The following is a 27,318-nucleotide window of genomic DNA, read 5'->3' as shown; positions in this document are numbered from 1 at the left end:
TTAGCTTTGGCACCTACTGTTCCGATCTGTTCTCAGTAAGTTTTTAAAAAATTTGTGTCAACGTTGGGGATGTATCTGTACTTGTTTATTAATGTTTATGATAGATCTCCATTTTTTATCAATTTGCATCAATAATATAAATTATATATTTGCAGGCGGTACTCCATTTGTATAAGGAATATTTAGAATAAGTTATTGTATACTTGGCTATTGTATGTACATCAGACAAATATTTCTTATACAAATGAAGTGCCGTCTGCAAAGCATGTATAATCAGTCAGTTGTATCTCTCTTCTATTTCATACTCCTTGGAGAGACTCATGCCCATAAGAGTTAAAACTGTTTAAAGGGAAGACAACTGTCAGACGTAAGTTTATATCCAAATAACAAATTACATATTATAATTATAAAATAAACAATTTTGAAAATAGAATTTAAAAACGTTGAAATCACTAACTGATGAATATTTATATCAAATTACGTTACCAATCCAATTTTATTTTGCATAATTCTTATTTCTGGCTTATCAAATGTGCATGTATTGATAGTGGCTTCAGAGTTCACGATATTATTCTTCAGCAAACTTTAATTTATTTATTTCAATTTGTTGAAATGAAATAAATTTATTGGCACATTATTTTTTTGTATTCTCAGCGTGTTAATTTGAATAAATATTAAAGATGATTATTACTTATCATCTAATTCATTTTTTATGAACAAAATACAAATGTCAAATTTTAAGTGTTTATTAGAGAACTATCTAGAACTTTCTAGATTTTTTCTAGGTTTAAAAGTGTTTAATTCTGATAATAATTGATTTAAATTTATTTTATTTGTTAAACATGATGAATAACACTAGATGCACATTGCACATGTACATTTTTATTAGAAAATTAGTTTTTAAGAAACATTGTATGTATCCACTACACAGTGGTTTCATAATACTATTAAATGTATTTTTCTTAGATTTTAAAATGCCAAAATTATCAAGGAATCGAAGGTAGATGAAAAGTATTGTTTTTATTTATTAAAAAAAATTAACTAAAAATTATACAATAATCAAAACAACCTTTTTATTACTTTTTCATAAAATAAAATAATTTTTCCCTTTTTAATACATGAAAGCTGATTAATTCATTTCGATAGTTGTTTTTCTTTTTTTGGAAAAATAAAACTTTTTGATCTGATGAAATTTCTATCCTGCAAAAACTGCAAAAAAAAAGTTTTTTTACGAAATTCAAATTGTAAATTTTTTTTTTTTACAATTTATTATTTTTGAATTTTTATCCTTATAAATTAGACATAGTTGATACAGAAAAGTTCTGATTTGATTCTTCGCCGACTTGTCATCGTTTCTCCCCTTCCTTTTTCTTTTCCTTCTAATGACTGTCCCTGATTCTGATAATTCTAAAAATTTTTAATGTCAAATAAATGCTTTACCTTTATTTGAGAAGAATAACTGAATTAAAGTTGTTGTTATCCAAACTTTTTATGAATGACGCCTCTTTAGAATTTTGCATCTGTTATATCTGAATTCATGAAGTGCTCAAGACTCGATGAATCCTCATTTTAATTTACTCTGAAATGAAATAGTTTTCAATTGCAAAGATAATAAAATTAAGGACGCACGATAGATTTAGGTTTTTTCAAGCAGATAGCTTAAGTGGGAGTGATCTCATTCTCTCGGGCCTCATCTTCCTAGCTTCCACATATGTAGCACTCTCATCAGTTCTTTAGATTTAAATAGACTGTTCCTGACTTTTTAGATTGAACTTATCTATCTAAATAGCTGAATGTAGACTTTAGTATGGTTTACCCATACTTAGATATAACTCTAAAATATGACTAAGTTAAAATTATTCTTTCTTCCGAGAATTCAATTCCAAAACCATAACAGAGTTGGCACTTGGCAAAATTAAAAAAACTTAAAGGGAGTGACCGGCAATATATGGTAGGGTTGAACTTAATATGTAGTATTGTGGAAAATTTTTTTAGGGTTCATTTGACTCATAGAAAACGTTTCTACGACGTATATTTACTGACTTTGGGATTGGGCGCAAAGTCGACTTTTAAAATCATGAATTTGAGTGGGTATGTTTTCAGAAGTTTTTTTTAAATTATTAGTTAAGGTCGTCAAAAAAATGTAACAAAAATTTTACAGTAAACTAATTAGTTGTTTAGGAACAGATTGAGAAAATGAAAATTAACTCTCATCATCAAAAATAAGTAATCTTATTCAATTATTAGTTTCTATAATCTCTCATTATTCACAAAGATTTTCTGCAGATTGTCTGGAATTTTTATTGAAAAGACGACATTTGAAGAACTTGTATAAATCTGCGAAAAAATTCAAAGAAAATAAGAAATTTTATATAATGATGAAAACGAAATAATTGATTTTAACATTGATTTATTGACAAATTTCTTTTGAGAATTATGTTCCTAAACATCTAATAAGTTTACTATTGTGAGAACCAGAAAACTCCGAAATTAAAAGACGACTTTAAACAGTCCAATGAACATCAGAGACATCAGTTGTGCAGTATATTCAGACCCATATCGCTAAATAAGTGATTTAACAACATACCAGTAGAAGTATTTGCTTTATAACAACATCAAATACACTTTATTATTGCTTTATTATCGTCTTCGTACTCTACAGTTTTCTGGTTATCACTGTAATTTTACTTACTAATTTCATTAATAATTTTTATTTTATTTTTCGTCGTCGTTATTTAATAAATAAAAAAAAACATTGCCGGGCCGGTCACTCCATTTAAACGAGGTTTCTGATTGAAAGATTATAATGTATAGTCTATTTTTATTTTGCATTATTCTGGTTGTTATTGTATTTTGACCAAAAACGCGATCACTATACATGATCATGTTGCATAATATATGATCATTATGCATAATATATGATCATTATGCATTATACATGATCATCAATATAATAGAACAAGACATTCATATATATGTTGCGTACTGTACAGATTGGGCTGAAATTTTTGTGGACACTCATGGGTTACCTGGGGGTGTTATATGCTAAAATAATCAAAAAATTAACAAAATATTTTTTTTCCATTTTTTCCACATGATCATACTTTAAAAAATGTTGATTTTTCTATTTAGTTTGACGGACAAAGAATGCCCGGAGAACAAGCCTTTAAACATGAAGAGAAACCAAAGTTTTACAGTAAAAAAACAAAATATATTTTTTTCCAAACAGTATATTGTCAATTATAGTATATGGTGATTGCACAATTCAATTATTTTGCAATAAAATTAGCAAGAAGCAAAATCACGCAAATTTAAAAGCTCGTCACCCAGCGTTCAAAATGAAGAAAAAATACTTCCAAAATCGTCCAAACCTGGGTGTACAATTAAGAAAAACTGAAAATGTGCAAATTCACTTTTAAGGACAAAATTTCTTACCAAAACTTGTTTAAACATCTATCTTTTGCCATGAGATGAGCTTTTCTAAGATCCATAAAGTGTTGAAACCAAAGCTAATTTTTTTCTAATGGACAAAAACTGCAGACGATCTTTATATTAAACAATTAAATGATAAAAGAGCTGAAAAATTTAGAATTGTGGATATCGAGATCAATGCTTAATCTCTTTTTTTAGTTATCTTTATATCAATTTAATTTTAAATTAACATCTATGAAAGTATTTAATTTGTAACCAATCAGAATGTCGATTGTAGAAACCGGACAGCCAATCAGAAGCCGAGAAATTTTGAAATTTTGTGCGCGATTAATGCGAAAACCTTCAATGGTCGGAATCCAGGAGTGATATCCAAAAGAGAGGATTAAGAAGTATAATATCAAAAGATTAAGGGTATCAAATACAAAAGTTTTCAGCTCTGGTAATGTTTCTCGGTCTGCAAAAGTGACTTGCGCATTTCTTGCTTCAGAAATAATAGATAAATTATTAAATTAAAGTTTTTTTTCCAAAATTTTTGATCAGATTAAGGTTTCAATAGTAAAAGTTAAGAAATGGATATTTGTAGAATTTTGACGTGACTTCTGCTAAATCTGTATTTCTGGATAGACTGAACATATTTAATCTATTTCGAGAGAAGCATACAGATCTCAAGAACAGAGGAATAATAAAGGTTATCTCTTTTTTCTGCAATAATTAAAGAGATTGTCGGTATGATTTCAAGAGACCTTTAAAGATTCACTGCATACCCTTTAATCTTAATCTGGTCGTTAATGTGTAAAATATCTGGTCGTTAATGTGTAAAATATCTGGTCGTTAATGTGTAAAATACCTGGTCGTTAATGTGTAAAATATCTGGTCGTTAATGTGTAAAATATCTGGTTGTTAATGTGTAAAATATTTTCGTTTTACTAAACCTTGAAAAATTTTTGTTTTTTCTGAGCACACAATTGATACTTATTGAGTTTTAAAGAGAAGAAGATTGATATCTCATGTATTCTTTAGCAGACAAAGATTTTAAAGGGTCCGTTAGACAATCCTCGTTGGTCAAATTTAAGATGTTAGGTATATCCCTACAGGCATTTTCCCAAAAGCGACAACCCATTCCTATTTTTTTAAAGCCCCAGTCCAAAGTGACAATTTCCCAAATGTGCAATTTCCCAATCGACGACTTCCCAAAGGTTATGTTAGGCCTGCTGAGGCGCCGCAGGCTGCAAGTGGGCCGAGCGCTGCAGCTAGGATGGGATAAGGGGCCGAACGCTGCGGAAAAAACGGGCTAGAAGGCCAAACGCTGCGTCTGAGATTGGACTTGGAAAGCTGGCGATTGAAAATTTACATATTTGGGAAGTTGCCACTTGGGAAATTACCCTTGGGAAGCTGGGAAGCTGCCTCTTGGGAAATTACCTAACTTTGAGACAGACGCTAAAACTTTAGCCAACAGCCACATGTACTTAACTCAATTTCCACAGTGCAAAATTTGGAAATAAAGGATTTAAGTCTAATCTTTTGTCTGATTTTGGCATTTTGTTATTCAACGGTTTGTATTAATTGATTTAATAGTTTCTCAAAAACTTGGAAACAATTTTGGGTCCAACACCTATCTTAACATTTATTAATATCTAGTATGTTGTGTTTGGAGGGAGAATCAATAATTTGAACAGTGATACCGTGGATTTAGTTCCTACGGTGGTTACAAAGTGAGTATGCAAATTTTACAACTATTAAAAGTCGTCTTACACTTTCTTACTGAAATCATATATGATAGAATTTTTTCAAAAAAATTAAATGGCAAAATAAATTTTTTTTTTGACCTTTTCATTTCTTAATGTCACCAAATTCTAGTTTAAGGGCCAAGTTTTTTTGTTGATGTCTAATTCTTTTTAATATTCTAATTCTTATTTATTAATTAAAAATAATAAAAACCAATTTGACTTTAAATATAAAAAGTTTTTAATAGAATTTATATTGACGAAATGCCCCCCCCCCACTTGCAATTTTACAAAGAATTTCTCAGGAATTTCCGGAGAAGTAATCAGTAGAAATTCTCAGGATTTTCTTGGGGTGAAATTCCTTGAAAAAGTATTCCGAAGAAACTCTGAGGAATTTTGTGAAATCCCTCAAGGGTTAACCACAAAAGATGAAACCTCTGAGACAACTGTTTATATCTTTTCTGATAAATTACAGCTGTAACCCTTTTTTATTATTTAAAAACTTATCCTTTACATATTTATCATAAAAAGTCTCATTCTTTATGGTTAACCCTGAATAGAAATGAAGATAACATAAGTAAATATTATATTAGTATCTATTCTTATAGATAAAGTTGCAATCTCTGTTTGTTAATCTGCCTGTTTAATTGTTTGTTTGTCCGATCATAACTCAGGAACCCCTGGACCTATTTTTTTATTTACTTGTATATTTTTTTACAGATGCTGTTCATTGATTGAGAATTATCCAGGTTGGATTCAGACAGAGTTTATTTATAGACTCTCAGGGAATATTGCTAATATTCAAAGCCTGAGGTTTGAATTTTAACTTTAAACACATTTTATGACCATAATTGAGCAATATGCAATAGAACTGACGGTAAAAAGATATTGTTCTGCCTTTTTATAGATTAAGAACTCAAAAACGATAATAAGTCATTTTCTTAAAAAATTTTTTTCTTTATTTAAAAAAAATAGATGGTATACAACAGAATACAGTAATAACCAGAAAACTATGGTATATGAAGACGACATTACACAAGTGTATTTGATGTTGCTACAAATCAAATAGTTTTACTAGACATTTAATGAATCAATAATTTAGTGTAATGGGTCTGTTTACACCACACAATTGCTTTATCTCATGCTCATTGAACTTTTTAAGGTTTTAACTTGATTCTAAAGGTCGTCTTTATATTTTTAGTTTTCTGGTTATCACTGTAATTAATAAATATCAAGTAATAAAGATCTGTTTAGGTTTACAGTTGAGGATGACAAATTGACAGCTTTAGAAAAGGTAATGGTCAAAATATATTTTCTTTTATTGGAAATAATTCTAAACTTTAGACAAGTCCGGGGATATGCCCAATATTTGTTCAGGTAAAGAATGTTCATAATCTGACCGGTCTAGAGTTCAGGTAAAGCATGTTCAGGTAAAGAATGTTCATGATCCGACCGGTCTAATGTTCAGGTAAAGAACGTTTATGATTTGACCGGTCTAATGTTCAGGTAAAAAATGTTCATGATCTGACAGGTCTAATGTTCAGGTAAAAAATGTTCATGATCTGGCCGGTCTAATGTTCAGGTAAAGAATGTTCATGATTTGACCTGTCTAATGTTCAGGTAAAGAATGTTCATGATTTGACCTGTCTGATGTTCAGGTAAAGAATGTTCATGATCTGACCGGTCTAATGTTCAGGTAAAGAATGTTCATGATTTGACCGGTCTAATGTTCAGGTAAAAAATGTTCATGATTTGACCGGTCTAATGTTCAGGTAAAGCATGTTCAGGTAAAGAATGTTCATGATCCGACCGGTCTAATGTTCAGGTAAAAAATGTTCATGATCTGACCGGTCTAATGTTCAGGTAAAGAATGTTCATGATTTGACCGGTCTAATGCTCAGGTAAAGAATGTTCATGATTTGACCTGTCTAATGTTCAGGTAAAGAATGTTCATGATTTGACCGGTCTAATGTTCAGGTAAAGAATGTTCATGATCTGACCGGTCTAATGTTCAAGTAAAGAATGTTCATGATCTGACCGGTCTAATGTTCAGGTAAAAAATGTTCATGATCTGACCGGTCTAATGTTCAGGTAAAGAATGTTCATGATTTGACCGGCCTGATGTTCAGGTAAAAAATGTTCATGATTTGACCGGTCTGATGTTCAGGTAAAAAATGTTCATGATCTGACCAGTCTAATGTTCAGGTAAAAAATGTTCATGATTTGACCGGTCTAATGTTTAGGTAAAAAATGTTCATGATTTGATTGGTCTAATGTTCAGGTAAAGAATGTTCATGATTTGACCGGTCTAATGTTCAGGTAAAAAATGTTCATGATTTGACCGGCCTGATGTTCAGGTAAAAAATGTTCATGATTTGACCGGTCTAATGTTCCGGTAAAGAATGTTCATGATTTGACCTGTCTAATGTTCAGGTAAAGAATGTTCATGATCTGACCGGTCTAATGTTCAGGTAAAGAATGTTCATGATTTGACCGGTCTAATTTTAGGTAAAAAATGTTCATGATTGGACCGGTCTAATGTTCAGTTAAAAAATGTTCATGATTTGACCGGTCTGATGTTCAGGTAAAAAATGTTCATGATTTGACCGGTCTAATGTTCAGGTAAAAAATGTTCATGATTTGACCGGTCTGATGTTCAGGTAAAAAATGTTCATGATTTGACCAGTCTAATATTCAGGTAAAAAATGTTCATGATTTGACCGGTCTGCTCAAACTTTTCCTGAGAGAACTAGAAACTCCTCTAATACCTTGGACCATCACACAAGTAATCAAACATTTTTTTAAACAAGAACTTTAAGGTAGGAAAACTTTAAAGAGTTTCTTAAATTCATAATTCCCTGCAACTGTAAAATTATTTAAAAGGCCATTTAAAGACTAAATGAAAAGCAGAAGAGTTTTTGAGTTTTAAGTTGTCTTTACAGTCTCATCTTTTAAAGGTTACCGTATTATCTTTGTGTCTGAATTAATCTTTAGGATACAGGGTGTCCAAATAAACATGGGATTTAAATGACGACTTCTAAATCGTCTTCGTTCGATGCGGGATTATTTCGTAAACATAATTTTGTAGCATCACAATTAAAACATTTAACACCGAAAACTGCCAGTCTCGGACTTTCCAAAATGTGGTCTACAAATGTTGTACCTTCAAGATTGACGGAGATAATAGGTTATTTGTCCAGAGTCAAGTTATTAAAAGTCAACAAACAAAACTGTTTAAATGTTTGACATATCTCCGTCATTTTTAAAGATACAAGGTAGACCACATTAAGGAAAATTTATTAGACTTTAAATCTTGTTTTGATGCATTTAATGCCATTTACCAAATATTGGAAATCAAAGACGATATTCACGTCGTCTCTCAATTCCCATGTTTATTGGGACACCCTGCAGTCTAATACCAATTTCAGGAACTTGCTTCAATAGAAACAATGGAATCTCAGGAAAAATAAAATGACATATGAATAGAAAGAGTTAAGTTTTACTGTGTTAAATGATTTATAATTCCTTTTTTTAAATTGAATTTATAGGTTAGCATAAAAGTTTTGATTTACCCTTTCTTTCAGCCTCAAAACTAGGTTTAAAAGAAAAATCTTATTAATAATTCCATTATATATATCGTGATCTTTATGTTATAAAGGATAAACAGATTTCAAAACTACTCAAGAAACTTTCACCGGGTCACAGAGCTACCTTCGAAAGATTGATGCGACATTTTAGTCTTGTACTCACTAACTCAGAGACTAATCATATGACCTCAGGTGACCACTTAAAATTTAGCGACTAATAATATGACCAATACAAAGTTAAACTATACTGGTCACTAACTTAGAGACTAATCATATGACCTCAGGTGACCTTTTATTATAGTCTAGTGCTAACTCACTTAGCGACTTATGATATGACCCATGCAAAGTTAAACTACTGTTCACTAACTTAGAGACTAATCAGAGACTAATCATATGACCTCAGGTGACCTTTTATTATAGTCTAGTGCTAACTCACTTAGCGGCTTATCATATGACCCATGCAAAGTTAAACTACTGTTCACTAACTTAGAGACTAATCATACGACCTCATTTGACCTTTTACAATTTAGTCTATTGCTAACTCACTTAGCGACTAATCATATGACCCATACTAAGTTAAACTGATGTTTACTAACTTAGAGACTAATCATATGACCTCAGATGACCGTTTACAATTTAGTCTAGTGATAACTCAGTTACTGACTAATCATATGACCCATACAAAGTTAAACTACTGTTCACTAACTTAGAGACTAATCATATGACCTCAGGTGACCATTAACAATTTAGTCTAGTGCTAACTCACTTACCGACTAATAATATGACCAATGCAAATTTAAACTACCGTTCACTAACTTAGAGACTAATCATATGACCTCAGGGGACCATTAACAATTTAGTCTAGTGCTAACTCACTTAGCAACTAATCATATGACCAATGCAAAGTTAAACTACTGTTTACTAACTTAGAGACTAATCATTTGACCTCAGGGGACAATTCACAATTTAAACTACTACTCACTAACTATAGAGACTGATCATATGACCCATGCAAAGTTAAACTACTGTTTATAACTTAGAGACTAATCATATGACCTCAGATGACCGTTTACAATTTAGTCTAGTGCTAACTAACTTAGCGACTTATCATATGACCCATGCAAAGTTAAACTACCGTTCACTAACTTAAAGACTAATCATATGACCTTATAGGGAACAATTCATAATTTAGTCTAGTGCTAACACACTCAGCGACTAATCATGATCCATGCAAAGTTAAACTACTGTTTACTAAAAACATTCAGATTTATAGGAACAAACGTTTTAATTAAGATATATATTTTGCTATTGAGGAGCTATTCTGAAATCTGAATATTGTTCTAATGAAAAATTTATTATAAATGTAATATCATTCAATTCCCTTAATAACCACGAATCTAAATTCGCGAAAAATCACCGAACAAAAAAAGTGAAAAAACTTGCAGCTATATATTTTACAATGAGACTTCGCCATTTTTGCAGACTCAAAAATTTTGAAACCAATTCTGGAATCAGGCACAAAAATACTAAGCAAATGCTGTTTAAAAATGAATAACTTTCAACTTATTCATTTTAAATTGCTAATGAAATAAACAATTGAACAAATTTTACTACTTTTTTTGCTATTAAAAGATTGGTAATTTCTTGTAGAAAGGGCTGTGCCCCCCCCTCCCCCCACTCCCTGATATTGCATTTTTAGAAGAAAGGACCATGGAGGTTTAAAGGAACTACGACTTACGAGAGAAAAGTTAAAAGTTTTTATAAACAAGGTTTAAAATTTGAATGGACAGGCTTGTTGGCCAAGCGCTGTGGCCACCTTAATGTGCACATTTTTTGCATGGTATGGTCGGTAATTACTTTAAATTTTAGGTTACACAGATAACAAGCATTTACTTATGTGTTTGGCCAAGTACTGTGGTCATCTAAATGTGAAAAAAACAATTCTGTATTTTATTGTAGGTAATTATTTGAGGTTACACAGTTTGGCCTTGCTGGGGCCCGAAGGGAGGGGGCGGAAGTGTTACCCCAATTATTTTCATTTTGTTTTGGTTTTCTGTTTCACATTTTGTAAGGAAGAAAACTATTTGAAACAGTTTTGAAAATACATGTTTGATTAATTGAAGTAAAGATAAAAAGAAAGTTTGGAAAGTGAATCTTCAAAATCCCCCCCAAGATTACTGAACAACTGGACATTTATGTATGGTACTGCATGACCTTCACAGTCCAACACTTCCCAAACCAAATGCTGCCTCCAGAGCCCGAAATTTAAGAGTATCGTTGGACAAAACTCCCGAGTTTCCTTTTTGGGGTTTTTAACATTTGTGTAAATTTTGATTTTAGAGATTTGAAAAAAATTAAGGATGTAAACAAACTGAATAAAATGATATTTCATAACAAAAATATTGATATTCACCCAACTGCCTAACCCCATTCGTGAAACCCGAGTTTTACAACTGGATTTCAGAACGATACCCTGTCTTAAGTTTTGGGCTCTGTTATTCTATAGTACATGACTTGTACAATCAGTACAATCAGTACAATTAGTAAAGGATTAGCGTACATTATCACTCTATATACTATAACCTCGTTGGGATAGACAAACACATGGAAACATAGAGAAGCTGTCAATTAAAAAAGCATTTCTTTAATTACTTGTAAACATGTAATTCGAATAAAGTTGTTTAACAATTAAAAAGTCGTCTTCATTGTATTGATAAAAGATTTAAGATTTATTAATTATTATAAATATGTAATTTTAGATTCTTTGGGAGTTATTCTTGGACCTTGTTTTTCCTGGCCTGAGATTAATCCCAGGAAAATAAAGATTTCAACATTTTTAAAAAGATAAAAGCATCTCTTAATAAACCTCGGAGACATCGAAAGAATTCATAAAACACCGTCTTAACAATTTTTCAATAAGGTTTATGCTATTTTACCTCAATGGTCAATCGTCAGTAGGTTTGAAACTGACATTTTCATAAATTCTTTCGGTGCCTCCGAAGTTTTGGGTTGAACTGTACAAAAAGTAGAAATCTGTTTTTGATCATAACTCCAATCATAACTCATGAACCCCAAATTTGCCTCAAATTTTGATTGAATTGGAAAACTCGGTGTTCAATGGTTCACAGCCGAATTTCACAATGATAAATTTAGGATGTAGACTGTTAATTATAAAGTTTCCTGGCAAAGCTCAGTTATCAATCTTTTTTATAAAGAATTCCAGCAAAAAACAATTTTTAAAGAAAATAAAAGATTTTTTTAGCCTACGTTACCCCTCGGGTACTCATGGATTTTCTCAAAAAATGTCAGACAACTTGGTTCAGCCGTTCAGCTAACATATAAATATACATATATATATATAAGCGAAAAGTTTTATTATATAAAAGAGATGTCTAAGACGAATTGATAATTCGAACCTTTTATTAAAGTTGTCTTCCAAATATTATACATGGTTACCCACAAAGAATGAGACTTGAGACGACCGTATAGAATTTATACTGTCTATATCCTTGTCATTACATAGGCTATTAAAAGACAATATTCAAGGCTTAGTTTAATCCTGTAATCTGCATATTAGGTCGTCTTCACAATCTCATCCTTTATGGGTAACTCTGTATTTATTTACTCTCTTTACTAAGACCAACTAGCTTTTTTAATTGTTGAAATTAATGTTTCTCTTCTTCAGGGAACAGATATTCATAAATTCAAGTATTCAAACGAATTCTGCAAAAAATGTTATTGATTATTATTTTCAAAAATTAAAATAAATATAAATTAAACAATTTTTAATTGTAGTTCCTCTGTGCTAATTTTTTTCTGCATGCAAATTTTTTTATACACCTAATTCAATTTTTTAAAAAATTCATTCCTTTTTAAACTTCTGATTAGTCACGAAAATCCCAATTTAAAGTTATATATGATCAAATATGATGTATGACACCCTATAAATATGATGTATGACACCCTGTAAATATTATGTATGACACCCATGTAAATATGATGTACGACACCCTGTAAATATGATGTACGACACCCTGTAAATATGATGTATGACACCCTGTAAATATGATGTATGACACCCTGTAAATATGATGTATGACACCCTGTAAATATGATGTATGGCACCCATGTAAATATGTCTCAGAAAATGAGAAAGATGAATATGAATGATTGGCGAGGAAGTATTTTGGGAAGTTGAGTTGGGGAGGGTAGCTTGAGATGGTAGAAAAAATATAACCAGATATATATAAAAGACTTCTTAATCTTTAACCAGCAATATGATGTTCTCTCTCTCTCTAAGAATCGATGTGGTTGCAAATTAAAGAAGTATATATTGATCAGATCTGGTCACATCTTCCAAATCCTATGCATGGTTACCCACAAAGGATGAGACTTCAGACGACCGTATAGAATTTATTTCCTTGTCAATACATAGGCCATTAAAAGACAATATTCAAGGCTTAGTTTAATCCTGTAATCTGCATATTTTAGGTCGTCTTCACAATCTCATCCTTTGTGGGTAACTCTATTTATTTACTCTCTTTATCTTAGACCAACTAGCTTTTTAATTGTTGAAATCAATGTTTCTCTTCTTCAGGGAACAGATTTTCATAAATTCAAGTATTCAAACGAATTCTGCAAAAAATGTTATTGATTATTATTTTCAAAAATTGAAATAAATATAAAATAAACAATTCATCATTTTCCGCAAGAAAATTCTTATATAAGCCTTATGTTATTTTTCAAAATGATTCATTCTAATGAAATTTTCTAATTAGTCCCGAAAATCGTAATTTAGACCCGTTATCGGTCTATTATGATGTGACGTGGGACACCCTGTATATTAAACTTATTTCTAAGTAAACAATTAACAATAAACAAATGTACTCTCCTAGACACCCATGTAAATATGATGTACGACACCCTGTAAATATGATGTATGACACCCTGTAAATATTATGTATGACACCCTATAAATATTATGTATGACACCCTGTAAATATGATGCATGACACACATGTAAATATGATGTGTGACACCCTGTAAATATGATGTATGGCACCCTGTAAATTGAATGTATGGCACCCTGTAAATATGATGTATGGCACCCTGTAAATAGAATGTATGACACCCCGTAAATATGATGTATGGCACCCTGTAAATATTATGTACGACACCCTGTAAATATGATGTATGACAACCTGTAAATATGATATATGGCACCCTGTAAATATGATGCATGACACACATGTAAATATGATGTATGACACCCTGTAAATATGATGTATGACAACCTGTAAATATGATGTATGGCACCCTGTAAATATGATGCATGACACACATGTAAATATGATGCATGACACACATGTAAATATGATGTACGACACGCTGTAAATATGATGTATGACACCATGTAAATATGATGTATGACAACCTGTAAATATAATGTATGACATCCTGTAATATGATGTATGACATCCTGTAAATATGATGTAAGACACCCTGTAAATATAATGTACGACAACCTGTAAATATAATGTATGACATCCTGTAAATATGATGTAAGACACCCTGTAAATATAATGTATGACAACCTGTAAATATAATTTATGACAACCTGTAAATATGATGTAAGACACCCTGTGTATAAAACATGTGCTAATACATATTGATCAACCAAAATGTTACACTCACTGTACTGCCCATCAAAAATCGCTGTTAAAATAAAATTTATTTGAAATAAATAAAAAAACATAAAGCTTTGAAAACTGAAAACCATTGCTAATAATAAATACAATGAACCTGCGGTAGAAAACAAATACATATTATATAAAATGTCGTTTTCATAAAATAAAAAATAAAACAGAATTTATTTTAAAAATTCGAAAGAAAAGTGAACGATGTTTTTTTTTCTAGATTCATACCAAAATTCGTTTCCTTTTTTAAAATGACAAAAACAGATTTTTTTTCGTTTACGCATTACAAAATTGTAAAAAAAAACAATATGTAATTGATATATGTAAATCTAAATTTCAAGCCAAAAACTATATAAAATCCCCGAACAACCAACTCCAATTTCTTTAAAACAAAAATACAACCAATTGGCGAAGATGATGATGGTAAAAAAGTTACGCGTATAAGAACAGCAAAGGAACTAGTTTAATTATACAAACAAGGATAAAAAATAGAAAAAAGGTTGGATCCGTAGCGTTTTTGCTTCCCGGACCCTGCTCCGCAAAATATGCGACTCTACAGATCCGGATCCAAGGGGCAAAACTTTTTGCTCTCAAAATACAAATCTCATCTGTAAAACAAATGAATTATTGCTTAAGTTAGTTTCAGCATAAAAAATTAATTTTTTCATTTGTTCAAGAAACCAGTAAAACTTTAAGAAATATTCATGATCCAGATCCAGATCCGCATCAAAATGAAATTGATCCTTTTCACTGAACTTAAGGAGCCAACATAAATTCTAATTTTAAGACTTGATCTTTGCTTTAAATACAAACTAATTTTAGAAAATCTCTTAATCCTTAAATAGGTAGTTTTTCATAATCTGTTATTGTTTACAATAAAACCAGTTCCTGAGACGCTAATACATTACACTATGAACCTTTAAATGTGCACTACATAATAAAAATAAATAAATTAATTGTGATTGATAAATATGGAATAATCTTCAGAAATATTTTTTTTTGGCAATCGATACATATTTTACGAAACTGGAAATACAGCTGATTTTATAAAATAAATTAATATGAGAGAAGTTCTGTAACAAAAAAAGTGGTATCACAATTCCTCCAATAGGTTCCTCTAATACCCATATCGATCCTAGATATAAAAATTAATGAAAAATAAAAACAACAATAACAGCCAATTATTTGATAAAACGTGCGAGCAAATAAATCCCAGTGAACAAATAACACGATGTGCAATGAGCCCACTTAAGTTTTGGGCCTTTTTATTAGAGAGGAAAACACCGTTTGACAAAAATTAAATTTTCCCCAAATTGTAAAATCATTTTCAAAACGACACAAGGAGTCCCAAATATTTACAAAATTATAAAAACTAAAAACTAAAATTTTAAGTATCATCGATGATAAATTCCTTTCCAATACAATGACTTGATTGTGTTGTTTGTTTGTGTGCGAAATTCCAATTATTGTGCCCCAGAAAATGTTCAAATTAACGTAAGAAAAAGTATGATGAAGAAAAACAACGTGCTAAGGATCCAGAACCGAACGTTAAAAAAGGCAAAAACGTACAAAAACATTTTTCCGAAATATTTCGGCTCCGTTTTGTCATGAATCCGGAATCAAAAGACGGATCAATATCAAAATGGATCCTTAACACTGTAAAAACACTGCAATTATCAACCTTTTACCTCATGGCACCGTCATGTTAATATTTTTCGCACGCTAATAAAAATAAATTAAAATTGATGTAAGAAATGACGATAACAAAAATAAAATTGTCTTAGGTCTAATGATTTTATAGAACTCTACCATTGAAAACAATAGAATTAATACCAGGTTCCCCGAATTTTCTTACAAAGAGGAACACGACTTGTGGAATAAGAAGACGATATTAAAGCAAATTTTAAGTGTTTAAGATGTAAATCCAAATAAATAGTTTTAACCCTAAAATCACTTATGAAGTGAAATGGGAATGTCTATACAATTCCTATGTATCATGCACATTGGACTATACATAATCATAACTTGAGTTTTAAAGCCGCCTTCCTATTCAAGAGTTTTACGAAAAGATATTTCCAGTATTTTATTTTATGGATCTAAAAATAATTAGTAAATCCAGTCGTAGGTGATAAAATGCTTTAAGTATTAAAAAACTGCGGCCGAATTTAAAGAATTTGAGCCGCGTCTCAAAGTTTAGACGCGGCTCAAACATGGTTGGTTTCACTTGAAGTTGTATTTTGTGTTTCAAGATTTGAGCCGACGTTTATTTGGAACCGGTTTAAATTCTTCAAGTTTTACATTTACCTGTATCTGGTTCATAACACCGGATGCCATGTTAGAAAGACGTCCCGCGACCTTGCTCACTCCCTGAATAATAAATTTGTTAAATATCCCTTTAAAAACCTAATTGCATCAAACTTAAAGGGATTATTGATCAGATTTTAAACAGAGAGAAACGACGAAATCCTCCAGGTTATTGATCCGATTCTAAGCAGAGAGAAACGACGATATCCTGCAGATTATTGATCAGATTTAAAACATAGAGAAACGACGATATCCTTCAGATTATTGATCAGATTTTAAACAGAGCGAAACGACGATATCCTCCAGATTATTGATCAGATGTTAAACAGAGAGAAACGACGATATATCCTGCAGGTTATTGATCAGATGTTAAACAGAGAGAAACGACGATATCTTCCAGATTATTGATCAGATTTTAAACAGAGAGAAACGACGATATCCTCCAGATTATTGATCAGATTTTTAACAGAGAGAAACGACGATATCCTCCAGATTATTGATCAGATGTTAAACAGAGAGAAACGACGATATACTTCAGATTATTGATCAGATATAAAGGTTTCAAATGTATAGTTGGTTATAGTCATTTTTGTGTGAATGGTTACTAAAATTGACGAGTCTCTATATTTTTCCAACAATTGTTTACAGCTCCTTTCATAAATCTCAATTTAAGTTCAGAATCTCTTTATTTTTCCAACAGTTGATTACAATTCCTTTCAGAAATCTCAAATTTCATTTTAGAGTGGCATGTCCGAGGTACAACGATACCATTTATACCTTTGTTTAATCAAGGATTTCGTAGATATTCGTAATTATATAGTGGGATATTAAGTGCCAAGAAACCCCGCGAGTGTACACCAGCACGGAGAGGACAGTGTACACTGTAACCTCAAGCCTCCCGGGACTCAATCTTCAGCTATACAAATGAGGGTTTTTACCTCATCGTTGTTTGGACAAAGGTTTGAAGGGTAACGTTGTGAATCGGGCACGCCCCTTTATATATGGAAGGACACTTTTCGTAGATATTCGTAATTATATAGTGGGATATTAAGTGCCAAGAAACCCCGCGAGTGTACACCAGCACGGAGAGGACAGTGTACACTGTAACCTAAAGCCTCCCGGGACTCAATCTTCAGCTATACAAATGAGGGTTTTTACCTCATCGTTGTTCGAACAAAGGTTTAAAGGGTACCGTTGTGAATCAGACATGCCTCTTTGTAAGTGGAAGGTCACTTGAAATTGCGCTTACAGCCCCTTAGAGCAGTTCATTTATCAACTTGAATTTTGTGTATATTCCCTTTAATTTACCTGTTTGACACTCTCCTTGACCTCATCAAGGTCTGGTGCCTGCATATTGTTACTATAGTTGCTGTAGTTAGAGGCAGACCTATTCATTCCTCCGGCAGGGGCATCCCTGCAATAATCATCCATTGAAATCCCATGAAATCAATAATTCCTTAAAATCAACTAATAATCCCTTGAAATCAACCAACAATCCCTTTAATTCCCTTAAGTCACCTACTAATCCCTTAAAATCAACTAATAATCTTTTTAAATCCATTAAAAGCAACTAATAATCCCTTTAATTCCCTTAAATCAACTAATAAGTCCTTCAAAATTAACTAATAAACCATTTGAAACGTTAATATAAAATAATAATAATCCATTGAAATGCCTTTAAATTAAATAATAATTCCCTTAGAACCTTTAAAAATACCTGATTAACCCCTTTAAAACCTTAAATGTGACTAATACTCCCTTAAAGTCCTTTAGAAGTTTATTAGGTACCCCTTAAAACCGTTAAAATGGCTAATAATCCCTTTAATCCTCTAAAATTGAGTAGAAATCCCTTTTGATTGTTAAATTTACCCTCCCTTTTTCAATTTAAATATGTCACCTGTTGAAATACATGTCTGAGCTGATTGATGTAGAACCCTGGAACCTGGACAGATTAGCGTCCCGGTCATTCTGATAATAACAATAATAATTATAATCATAATAAAAAGTGGCTGAAAGGCCAGGCTTTGCCCTTGGAAAAAAATTTGAAAAAATGTCTAACTTTTTCAGCCTAAAACACCACCTATGAGTGTCTACAAAAAATTCAGCCCAATCGGTCCAGCCGTTTGCCCGGCGTTACCCATAGAATTTGAGGGGAAAAAATAAAAATTTTAATGTTTTTTTCGAATTTTGATTTTTTTTTTTTGCCTGTTATGAAAAAAAAAGATTTTTAAAGGGGAGGGAGAAATTATTTTTCAAGAAAATATACCCCCTTGAAAAATATGATGAAAGGGTAGGTCTGAGATACCACATAAATTCATACCTGAGTTGATGAAACCCAGCAAAAAATATGATAATTTATTCTAACTCACCGATCCCTTATCATCAAAGTACATATCTGAAGAGATAGATTTAGCATTTCCGAATTTCTTGACAGCATCCTCGCTACTATAGGATGCGGAGCTAGCTGCCGGGGCAGGCTTCCGTCTTCAAAATAATATCATTAAAGGCACTGCATACGTATTTTAACATGACTACCCAATGCAGAGTGACATATTTGATTCACAAAGGTATATTTAATTTTAAAAGCTTTGTCTGATCAAGTCTGATTTCAACTGTGATTCTCAAAAAAAATCTCTGATATCTTTCAAATTATTGAATTTTTGATCTATAAAGGTTTAAATGATACTGCTGTGAAAAAGTTGGAAATTAAATAAATTTTTACCGGAATTTTGTGGCAAATAGAAAGTCGTCTTTATTGTATTAATACTGACGACGACGACTGTATTTTAGAACAAATAAAGCTTCCCATCAATAAAAAAGACCTACTTCTCTTGGAAATCTGTATCCCAATTGTTAGAATTGTTGTAGTTGCTCTTCTTCACGTTCTCGTTAAGATCGTTCTCCCAGGCGCTGCTGCTCTTTTTACCGTTAGATGGTGCGCACAAATCATCTACGCGGGATGTGCGCCAGGGCGGTAAATCATCCTAAATTTGGTTAAATTAGCTGGTGCGCACAAATCATCTACGCGGCAGGATGTGCACCAGGGAGGGTAAATCATCCTAAATTTGGTTAAATAAGTTGGTGCGCACAAAGCACCTACGTGGGATGTGCGCCAGGGCGGAAATCATCCTAAATTTGGTTAAATTAGCTGGAACGCACAAAGCACCTACGTGGGATGTGCGCCAGGGCGGTAAATCATCCTAAATTTGGTTAAATTAGCTGGTGCGCACAAATCATCTACGCGGCAGGATGTGCACCAGGGAGGGTAAATCATCCTAAATTTGGTTTAATAAGTTGCTGCGCACAAAGCACCTACGTGGGATGTGCGCCAGGGCGGAAATCATCCTAAATTTGGTTAAATTAGCTGGTGCGCACAAATGTCCACGCGAGATGTGCACCAGGGGGGTAAACTTCCTATATTTTAATTAATTAGATTTGGAGTAATATAAAAAAGAGGAAACTAGTTCTGCCTCCCCCCGGTAAATCCTACCTTATCTACATCCACAACTTCGAAGTCATCGAAGAATTTCTCCTTGGTGGAGGCAGAGAAGGCGCTGTTGACGAGGCTACTGCTCGGCTCCTCCTGCTGGATCTCAGACATCTCAGTTAACATATTGTGAGACACACCACCACCTCCGAACCCTAAAATAAATTAAAAATAGAAATTTATATTAAAAAAAGTACCAGTTAATTTAAAATATATCTGTCAACATATCATAAATCATATCAACCAAACCAAACAAAATAAAAAAATTAATAAACTTTAGATAAATTAATCATAAGATATTGATCTAACAATAAATAATTATATTAATCAATTAATCAACTATTAATTTAGCCAATAATTCTAATTTTTAGTTAAAGGGACTGTGAGCGTAGTTTCAAATGATCTTTCATGCAAAGATGGCAATGCCCGATTCACAACAGTAACTTTAAAACTTTTATCTGATCAATGTTATATGGAAGATATCGTCAATTTTCAAAATACAAAATGGCTTAATTCTGACAATTCCTACATGTTTTCCAGCAGTAGAAATGCGGCATTAGAGAAACCATAATTAAAACTTATCAGCTTTCAAAATTATAAACATTGATATCTTATTCACACTTGAACAGACACAGTTGTTAAGGATACCATTGTAAACCTGGCATTTCCATCTTTACATGGAGTGTCACTTAGCTACGCTAGTCCCATTATATCAATAAATCAATGAGGTGGTAAAAACATCAACCTACTAAATTCTTTAAAAATGACTGATGTCCCTCACTTACCTCCAAATCCCATTCCTAAGCGTTCAACTTGGGCAGCCTTGGTTGGATCAACACGTTTGAGTCTCTCCTCTTCCTTCCTAGCTTGCACAGACATATCCTACAAGAAATAATAAAATTTCGCTTTTTTATCAGAATACACATACAAATGTTAAACTTAAAATTATCAAATTGTCTGCAAATCATCTATTAAATAAAAACTTCGTTTCGGTTCAAAAAATTAGCCCAAGCAGAATTCTTTAATCGAAAACTTTATTTTTACATATTTTTATTTTTATAACATATATCCATTTAAATGTTTAAATATGTAAACAATCCCTTTAATTTACAAATATGTCAAAAAATCCTTTAAAATTTAAGTTTTTAACCTGATATGCTAATCTCATATTTGCCATAGCTTTGGCTTCCTCTTCTGGGTTTAGTGCTGGCTCAGCCTTAAACAATTATATAATTCAACAATATAATACCTAGGCTCCTTTAATATCAATTTTCTTCGCTTTTAACCGGTGCCCTGAAAGTTGCAGTCTTTATCATAATCAAATTTTATCAAATATTTGGTGTTTAAATTGGCCCATTTTCTAAAATAATTGATGTTGACATTTTTCCGGGTTACATTTTTTATTTTGATGGTCGATTTATAAAAAACATCCTTGACTCCGATCAGTTAAGCTGTTTAAAATGTTATGGGATACAAACAAACAGCTAGATTAGTTGTAATAGTATAAATAGTAAAAATTAGCGTCGTAATATACATCAGCCCAATTCAAGCGAGATAAAATATTAAACCCAATTACATTTTTTCTTAACATAAAATTAAATTAGCTGCTTTTTTTCCGATTACCCATGACATTAATACGCAGAAATCGTCTGCCGCACAATAATTCTGAGATTTTAAAAGCCAAGCACTTTATTTTGTTTTCATTAAAAATAAGTTAATTCCCATTTATGATTTTCATGTTCGACAAAGGACTGAGAGGATATAAACAAGTGATTTAGTAAAAGATCTAAGCTTAAGCTCGCTTAGCGGAAATTAACAAGCGTGTAAAATACTTCAAAGAAATCTGTTAACAAACAATTTTACGTTCTGATAAATATTCTTAAAAGTTTTAGTCTATTTAGAATTTGCTCTAAAATAAAGGAAAATAAGAAATATTATCCGTTGAATACATATCGTAAGAAAAATTGAGGGAAAAATGACTTTCATTTTGGCATTTTTACTAAAAATAATTTATTTCTCCTATTAAGCAACTGAAACCCTAAATTCTCAGGAACATTGACATACATGAAAAAAAATGATTTTTTTAGAGAGGGGGGCGAAGGGATATTTTCAAAGATAATATATTCCCCTGGATTCTTCTACCTTGGCCATATCCATCCTGGATGAGACAATCTGATCCGCCATTTCGGCCTCCTTCTCTATAGCAGCAAAATCCCTTCCAACCTTCTGGGCTCCTAGTCCCTTCTTAGCCCCCATCCCACCCTTCTTCCCGGCAGGTTTCTTGGACCCGATCGTAGATTTCTTGACGGGAACAGGTTTAGCCGCGGTAGGAGGGGAGGTAGATAGAGCTAAATCTACATTCGGTGCACAACCATCATCAATTATCTGAAGTGTTTATACTTTAGAAATGATTTTTGAATACTAGAAGCGCAAAATTAAAAGTGTTTTTCTCTATTTTAAAGGGACTGTAAGCGTAATTTCAAGTGACCCTTCATGCGAAGATTAATTAATTAATAAAAATGAATTGCTCGGGGTGTTCTGGCCAAAAGTTGACTTCACCCATCAGTACTTGCAATACGCATTATTCACACGCCTGGGGTTCCCTGTTAAAGCCGCCCAGGGTTTGTCTTATTAATGATTCCTGTATGCAGGCGAACCCGGGTGAAGGGTTTCCGGGAACCTGAGTTGACCGTATACCCCAGGTTGACATCCTCAATGCATGATTAAGAACGAGACCTTAATCTCATCAATAATGTGAAAGATATTTTCGGTTTTTTTACCAGTTAAAAAGTATTTAATACCGATAATTCCTTTATTTTTTTCCTGTAGTAGAACTGCACGAGTCGCTTTTATAGAGAACTTTCAATTGAAAATAATAATGAAAATAATTATCAATATAATTCACACTTGATCAGAAAAAGCATTGCCATCTTTGCATGGAGGGTTACTTGAAATTAAGCTATCAGCTCCTTCAATCCCCAAAAAAAGCATTTGCTTTATTTAAATCAGCAAAAAATATTAATTTAAAAAAAACTATTCAACATTTAGTTAGATAATCATGTTGGCAGAAAATATTAAAAGTTTTAAAGTTTTAAATTTATCAATAAGGATATTATACTCAAAAACAAATGTTTCCCGCTAATTTTTGAAGCAAACATTTACATATTGATTTTGTCAAAAAAATGCTATGATTCTTTTTAGATACTGACATTTTATTGAAATTATGAATCTCTTAAAAAATTTCAGAACTAATTTCAAGGTTTTTTTTAGCTTTTTTCTTCAGTAATAACACAATTGCACAGTAATAGTTTTGCCAAAAACAGGCTTCTCAGTTGAACCAAAAATGCTATCACGAAAGATTTACTGTTTTTAAAAAATCGAAAATTTTCCTCCGTTTTTTTCTTATTATTTTTACGGGATTTAAAAAAATACCTCTGTCTTCTGTTTGGGTGGAATCGGCTTAGCGACAGGAATTTCGACTCCTAGATTCTGATCTGTCGAGAATTGTTCATGTGTGTCGAAAAAGTCGTCTTCTTTAGGCGCAGTTTCAGTCTCAGCTTCGACTCCAGAATCAATATGCAGCTAAAAATATTATGCTGTACAAGATAAAAAACGTATAACAAAAAAATTCACTCTTTTCTCTAGAAATAATTAAATGCATAAAACAGATGTATCAACAAAAACTTCTCTGAAATCTAGTCTAGACAAAAAAACAGTGTTAGGAATATTGTGCAAAAGAAAAACACAAAAAAAAACATTTTTAAAAATTGATAAAGAAGTGTTAAAAAACCAAATCACTCAGGGTGCTAGTTTTAAACAACGGGATGAGGTTCGAATGTTTCAAATATATCTTCCAAATTATTCTAAGCATCATAAGGTCGCCACAAGACATCGACCGATGAGTTCTCCGCATTTTTTTAAGGAGTGTCCTCGCCAGAGGTAGCGTAAGGGGTAGGGGGGATTAGGGGACGTCCATCTGGAAAATTTAAGTAACTCATGCCCCTCCCTGGAAGATTAGGAGACATTCCCCCTCAAATTTTTTTTGGCGCAATCTAGTCCATTTTTTTTAAACAGAATTCAAAAACAAATTTTGTCAAAATTTTGATAATTTACAAAATAACGAAATAACTCAAATATCTGTTCTGGTCCTCCAAGTTATAAACCTTGCGAATAGGAACACCCTTTTGGTGGAGTAATATTTGAAACACCCTAAATATGGTATTATTATTCACAACCGATACCATGGTTTCATCCAAGGTCTGTATTTCCTCATTTTCTTCATCCTCTTTATATGGCCATAACTATCATAATATCAATAATAAAAATATTCTTAAAAGTTTTAGTCTATTTAGAATTTGCTCTAAAATAAAGGAAAATAAGAAATATAATCCGTGGAATACATATCGTAAGAAAAATGAAGGTTATCATCAAAGTACATATCTGAAGAGATAGATTTAGCATTTCCGAATTTCTTGACAGCATCCTCGCTACTATAGGATGCGGAGCTAGCTGCCGGGGCAGGCTTCCGTCTTCAAAATAATATCATTAAAGGCACTGCATANTCATCATCATTATCATCATCCTCATTATCATCATTATCATTTTACTTTCAGCAACATGAAAAAGTTAAAGGAAATATTAAAGACAGCTGACGAATAATAAAAAAGATAAAAAAGAGTGAAATACAAAGCTGTAATCGCACCTGCGTATCTTTAGTAGTACAGTTCTGAGAACGGAAATAAGTCAATGCTTTAGCATTTCCACCGACCTGAAAAAAAAACAATATTAACTTAAAAAAGATGTCTCCCAACTACAAAACTTACTTTTAATGGAAACCTTAAAGATTATTTTCATTCAGCGTAGCATGAATGTTTTTGAGATACAGATGAGAAATACTTGCATCAAAATAATTATTATTCAGTCAATCAACCAGAATTTTAAAACAATTTTATTTTAATTGAAAAAAAAAGTTTCTAAGTTTATAGTTAAAGTTTCAGGTAGCCTAAAAATAATCATTGCTCAACAACTGTATTATGTTGACCTGCATATGTATGTAATAATATGAAATAACTCTTATTAAAATTACGTAAATCAAGGAATGAAGTTTAAACTTGAAATAGTAGTTAAGAACCCATGCGTAAAAATAACGAATCTTGAGAACTAAACAAATGCATTTTACGCAAACATGAATTAAAATTATTAAAGTTAAACGCCATGCACTCAGGATAAGCCATTTTCAGTTCAGAATTTTTAGAAGTTGAATAAGAACATTAATTAATATAAAAAAATTATTTGTCAATTTGGTAATTAGCCTTGACCAAAATGCTAGAAACGCTTACAAAAAATATTCGATACACACTACACAGTAAAATTATTCATTGAAAATGCGTGGGGGGTGTAACAAAAAAACTTGTCAACAAATATTCTAAGATTTTAAACCTTTAAAATTTTAACACTTCTACTCATTCTAAGATCTAACAAATTGTTTTTTCATGTTGGAGAGTTCAATGCAAGGAACATAAATTTATAGCATTATTATACAAAAAGCAAAAAGTACTGAAATAAACAATTTAAAGTTAATTTGACATAATTTACTGATAAATAGACTATTATTCTGGCCCCCAGGATCATCTTTCAGCGATAACAATCTTCTTTCTAATTGTTCACCATGTTAGTATTATTTGTATTCTTTAACACGCAGCAAATCAAATCAAATAAAATCAAATCAAATCAAATCAAATCAAATCAAATCAAATCATATCAGGCTTTCAGGGAGTCCTACTATCCACCCCTCATGAATTTACTAGTTCAAGAAAGAAGTGATGTCTTAAAGCTTGTACCATTTTAAAAATAAAGAAAGAAAGTATTCATTCAATTAGTGATTCTTATCTTAACAATTCTAATTTTGAAAAGGAAAGCCAACTCGGGCCGTTTTAATGTGGCTAATTTTACTATTGCATTTAATTGAGATATTAATCAATAAACCTGCATCTGCCTGAGCTGCTGCCATGTCCAGTTGGTATCAAGATTTGTAGATCTTATAAATGTGAGATGAACTCCTAATGATCTGAAAATAGTTGATTAAAGGGACTGTAGGTGTAATTTTAAGGAGCCCCATGCAAAGAAAGTAATATCATATTTACAAAGTGTTCATTTCTGTGAATTTCTCAGTTTTTCTTTTAATGGTACATGGTTGTAAATCGGGCACTGTCATCTTGGCATGGAGGTTCACTTGAAATTACGCTTACAGTCGCCTGTAAATGATTTAAAAATTAACGAAACCCTGCGAGATAAACTATTCGAATTCAGTAAATATAAATATAAATATAAATATAAATATAAATATAAATATAAATAGCATAATTTGCAACTCTGAGATGTCAAAAATTCAGGGATTATACTTTAAGAACTAACCTCCGAAAAATAAATCAAATTTAAAAACAAAAATTCCATAGTTAATCCCATTTTATTTTGCATATTATTTCCCAAAAGTGCATTTGAAGCATACCAAAAAAATGCAACAAAAAACATTGACAAATAAAAATTTTTTAGATGAAAATTAAAAATAAACATCTCAATTAATCAATAAAGATGAAAATTAAAAATAAACATCTCAATTAATCAATAAAATAAAACGGAAAAAACCCTTGATCAGTTATGAAAATTGACCAGAATATTCTACATAAATATTCAAAGGAGGTGCAATGTGTCTCATAAGAAAAATAATAAAAAAATGCCTAGAATTGAACAGCTCCTGAATAATTTCTAATTTATGTCAAATGATATCGATCTCCAAGATTTATTTTCAATTACACAAGTGCAATTCAATACAAACTGGAGCTTAAGTTCATTACCTCAAAAACAATAATTGACCATTATATTTAATTATAGAGAAATGGTAATTAATCACTCGAATACAACCGAATTACATTCATGCAATGGATTGCGAGCGTGAAATTAAAAACTGATGAATTACGTAAATGATAATTTTAACCCACTTGTTGCAAATCAAATACAGAAATCTACTGCACAATCTAAAACTGAATTTATTTATCCAATGTGTGTAAAATTGAGTGAGGGGGGGGGGG

General features: G+C 31.7%; 2 protein-coding genes across 6 annotated transcripts in view; one reads left to right on the top strand and one right to left on the bottom strand.

Annotated features, from left to right (window-relative positions):
• The first annotated feature begins 936 nt into the window (after nt 1-936).
• On the top strand, nt 937-13,441 carry LOC111697495 (rho GTPase-activating protein 15). 5 transcript variants are annotated; one of them, XM_023467518.1, is made up of 12 exons: nt 937-1,000; nt 3,133-3,196; nt 4,016-4,120; nt 5,071-5,144; nt 5,877-5,969; nt 6,411-6,450; nt 7,855-7,941; nt 8,585-8,617; nt 8,815-8,935; nt 10,613-10,702; nt 11,503-11,557; nt 13,341-13,441. In XM_023467518.1, the coding sequence occupies exons 1-12, from the start codon at nt 975-977 to the stop codon at nt 13,420-13,422; spliced, it is 870 nt and encodes a 289-aa protein (XP_023323286.1). In that variant the 5' UTR covers nt 937-974; the 3' UTR covers nt 13,423-13,441. The 5 variants fall into 5 exon arrangements, with proteins under 5 accessions (XP_023323286.1, XP_023323285.1, XP_023323289.1 ...); XM_023467517.1 differs by lacking the exon at nt 13,341-13,441 and adding an exon at nt 12,429-12,532; XM_023467521.1 differs by lacking the exon at nt 10,613-10,702.
• Nucleotides 13,442-15,275: 1,834 nt separating this feature from the next.
• The window catches only part of LOC111697481 (ADP-ribosylation factor GTPase-activating protein 2), an 18,004-nt gene continuing 5,961 nt past the window's right edge, over nt 15,276-27,318 (bottom strand). Inside the window, exons 5-19 of the mRNA XM_023467501.1 lie at nt 26,216-26,297; nt 24,917-24,998; nt 24,722-24,759; nt 23,663-23,812; nt 22,373-22,615; nt 21,381-21,446; nt 21,016-21,112; nt 20,234-20,385; nt 19,570-19,727; nt 19,113-19,227; nt 18,641-18,711; nt 18,052-18,157; nt 16,744-16,806; nt 16,128-16,161; nt 15,276-15,574 (exon numbers count right to left, since the gene is read on the bottom strand). Of these exons, the coding sequence (XP_023323269.1) occupies nt 16,129-16,161; nt 16,744-16,806; nt 18,052-18,157; nt 18,641-18,711; nt 19,113-19,227; nt 19,570-19,727; nt 20,234-20,385; nt 21,016-21,112; nt 21,381-21,446; nt 22,373-22,615; nt 23,663-23,812; nt 24,722-24,759; nt 24,917-24,998; nt 26,216-26,297 (1,456 nt within the window). The 3' untranslated portion in view covers nt 15,276-15,574; nt 16,128. The remainder of the gene's footprint in view (nt 15,575-16,127; nt 16,162-16,743; nt 16,807-18,051; nt 18,158-18,640; nt 18,712-19,112; nt 19,228-19,569; nt 19,728-20,233; nt 20,386-21,015; nt 21,113-21,380; nt 21,447-22,372; nt 22,616-23,662; nt 23,813-24,721; nt 24,760-24,916; nt 24,999-26,215; nt 26,298-27,318) is intronic.

This window comes from Eurytemora carolleeae, unplaced genomic scaffold (assembly GCF_000591075.1).
Source record: "Eurytemora carolleeae unplaced genomic scaffold, Eaff_2.0 scaffold240, whole genome shotgun sequence".
Taxonomy (NCBI): Eukaryota; Metazoa; Arthropoda; class Copepoda; order Calanoida; family Temoridae; genus Eurytemora; species Eurytemora carolleeae.
This window is presented reverse-complemented; position numbering and strand designations above follow the sequence as displayed.